Consider the following 2,584-nt stretch of genomic DNA (forward strand, 5'->3'; position numbering starts at 1 on the left):
AAGACTTCTCCATACCTTTATCCACCTCTTCATTGATTTCCTTTATGTTACCAGATAAACTTGCATATCATTAGTGCCAGTTTCACCAACAATATGCACAAGTTCCTGAATTCCTCCAACCATACCAATTCCTTCTTGACCTTGTACTACATGCAGTACTGCCTGTTCTTTGTTTTCTAAGACTATATGATCAGCAACTCTAACAAACATGTTGTTAACTTCTTGTGAGGAGGAAATTGAGTCAAAAGATTGCCTCTGCCCAACTTCATTATCACCTGCCAATTCACCTTCTTCCAAATCCTCTTCTACCTGATCACTCCATATTTTCCTTTCACCACTAATGCCATCAGTAGCAAAAATAGTTGAAGGAATAGTTTGGCAAGCTTGATTTAGAGTAACCTTCTCCACCACTGGATTAAAGGAAGATTCTACCCTCTGGTTAGTTTTAGTAAGTGATATACTCTTTTTACTAGGAGTATACACTAGGGCATTCACATTTAAAGGCTTATCAACACTTTTAGATATCTAATCAACAGTGTACCAGCTGATGCCACCTTATCAGAGAAAATAGTTTTTGATCATTAAGTGACCAAAAAACTGCTTCTGAGCAGTGTATTTTTAGCAAAACTGCACTGCTAAAAATAACAAAAACTGCAGGTAAAAAACTGCAGAAACTGAAGCTTAAACGGGACAAAAATTTTACAGGTAAAAAATGCCAGAAACTGTAGTTTAAAATGTAAAAGAAGTAGCTAAAAACAACAGAAACCGTAGGTAAATAACTGCAGAAACTGAAGATTAAACGAACAAATTTAGTGATGCAGAAAACCAGTATCAATGCATTTTTTCATTTGCTGCATAGTATGGCATATCATCTGTACTATGTAGTTCGTTGATTTTAGTTAAATAGGTGAATTATTTAAAAAAAAATTGAAGCTGTCCCTTTTCTATTAATTTATATTTGCGATACTTACATATATTATTGTATAGATGGCAGGTGAAAAGCGGGGTAAGAAAACAAAGAAGGCTGAGGAGACGGTGGTTGCCCAGAGACCACCAAAAAACCTTGTGATTAGAGATAGCAGCCCGTCGCCACGTCTCCCACCACGTGACACTCCATTGCCTTATGATCCCCTCATGAACGGCATTGCATATAGTCTTCCACCTTCATACAGCTTTGGTCAGCCCTATATGTCTCCACGCCAGGGCTTTACTGAGGCGCCTCCCCAGAGCCCCTCGATGATGTCCACACCAGGTTATGATACCCTACAGGGCTTCAATCGGTATACTCCCGAATCTCAGCGGGCTGCGTCTAGTGGTACTCCGACGGCGACTCCCAGCCCGACTGCATCACATCATTCTTCATCATCTACTGAACAGTACGAGATTACGGGTCCTGACCTTCGAGAAAGTAGTTCTGCGCCTCACACTCCTACCGCGAATGACTTACCTAGAAGTGTAAGTGCTCCACAACTAGAATTTTATGACTCATCAGGGCGACTCATCATCGAGCCTGCGAGATACAGGTATGAGTTATCCTTCTGCGAGGTTTTCTTTGTTTATGTTTTTGTTTATTCTCTAAGTGTTTAATTTTATATTTTTGGTAGCTGGTTACCGGACAAAGCTTCAAGACTCCTTATAGATGAGATAGAAAAATTATTTAAAGACTCACCTACTTAGGGCCAAATGTCACCAAATCGCCAGAGACAGATCTATTTTGCGTTTAAGGTATATGCATTTACTATTTTTATTTAAACAATCCGCTTATATTGATCGATTCCTTATTAATAAACTCATTTACCTTTCATTACAGGAAAAATGTGTTTGGCGCCCGGAACATGAGAAGCAGCTAACTCAAAACTTCGAGAAGAAAGCTCAGCGCTTACTATGTGACATGTTAGGAAGGGTTCGTGAATCTCACAAGAAGTCTAAGTTGATCCTTCCTGAAAAATATAACATGCTACTACATTACTGGGCAACTAATGAAAGATTTTTACAACTGAGTGACATAGCGAAGAAAGCTAGAAGTTCGACAAGTGGTGGCTCCCTACACACTAGTGGGGCTATGAGTCAAGAGGCTGTGAGGAGGAAGCTGGCAAGTCTACCTTAAGTGTACTTGTAGGATTGTGAATTTACTTTATTTTATTTATGTCTTATCAATTATATTCTTTTGCATGAACTAAAACGGGGGATGCCAGTGCCTCAAGATGAGGCATTCAAGATTATTCACGTGAAGAAGAAGGCAAACACTAATGATCCAGATGAGTGGTGTGAGGAACGGGCTGAGCGGACCTACGTAAGATTCCTTTTATTTTTCATATTTTGTTTGTTGGATTAAGTTGTCTGTAGCGAGTGACGTACTTGAAAACTGATTGGTTAATGCATAGCTGATTGATTGCACCAGTGTAGTCACTTCTCTATATCAATCAACAGACATAAGATGTAATTTCATCTACTTCATCTAGTTTGTATATGGATTGAAGTAAACTGAATAATGGTTTGAGCTGGCATATAAGATGTGCCACCCAAGTTTAGAACATGTTGAAATGAAGAACCAGAGATGCAGCCAACAAACTTTACGAAATGG

The 2,584-nt window shown here is 39.1% G+C and overlaps 1 protein-coding gene across 1 annotated transcript; it reads left to right on the forward strand.

Annotated features, from left to right (window-relative positions):
• Nucleotides 1-1,528: 1,528 nt before the first annotated feature.
• LOC132044642 (uncharacterized) lies at nt 1,529-2,107 on the forward strand. The gene is made up of 2 exons (XM_059435144.1): nt 1,529-1,725; nt 1,811-2,107. Exons 1-2 carry the CDS (start codon nt 1,684-1,686, stop codon nt 2,105-2,107), a joined length of 339 nt encoding a protein of 112 aa, XP_059291127.1. The 5' UTR covers nt 1,529-1,683.
• Nucleotides 2,108-2,584: the final 477 nt, after the last annotated feature.

This window comes from Lycium ferocissimum, unplaced genomic scaffold (assembly GCF_029784015.1).
Source record: "Lycium ferocissimum isolate CSIRO_LF1 unplaced genomic scaffold, AGI_CSIRO_Lferr_CH_V1 ctg509, whole genome shotgun sequence".
Lineage (NCBI taxonomy): Eukaryota > Viridiplantae > Streptophyta > Magnoliopsida > Solanales > Solanaceae > Lycium > Lycium ferocissimum.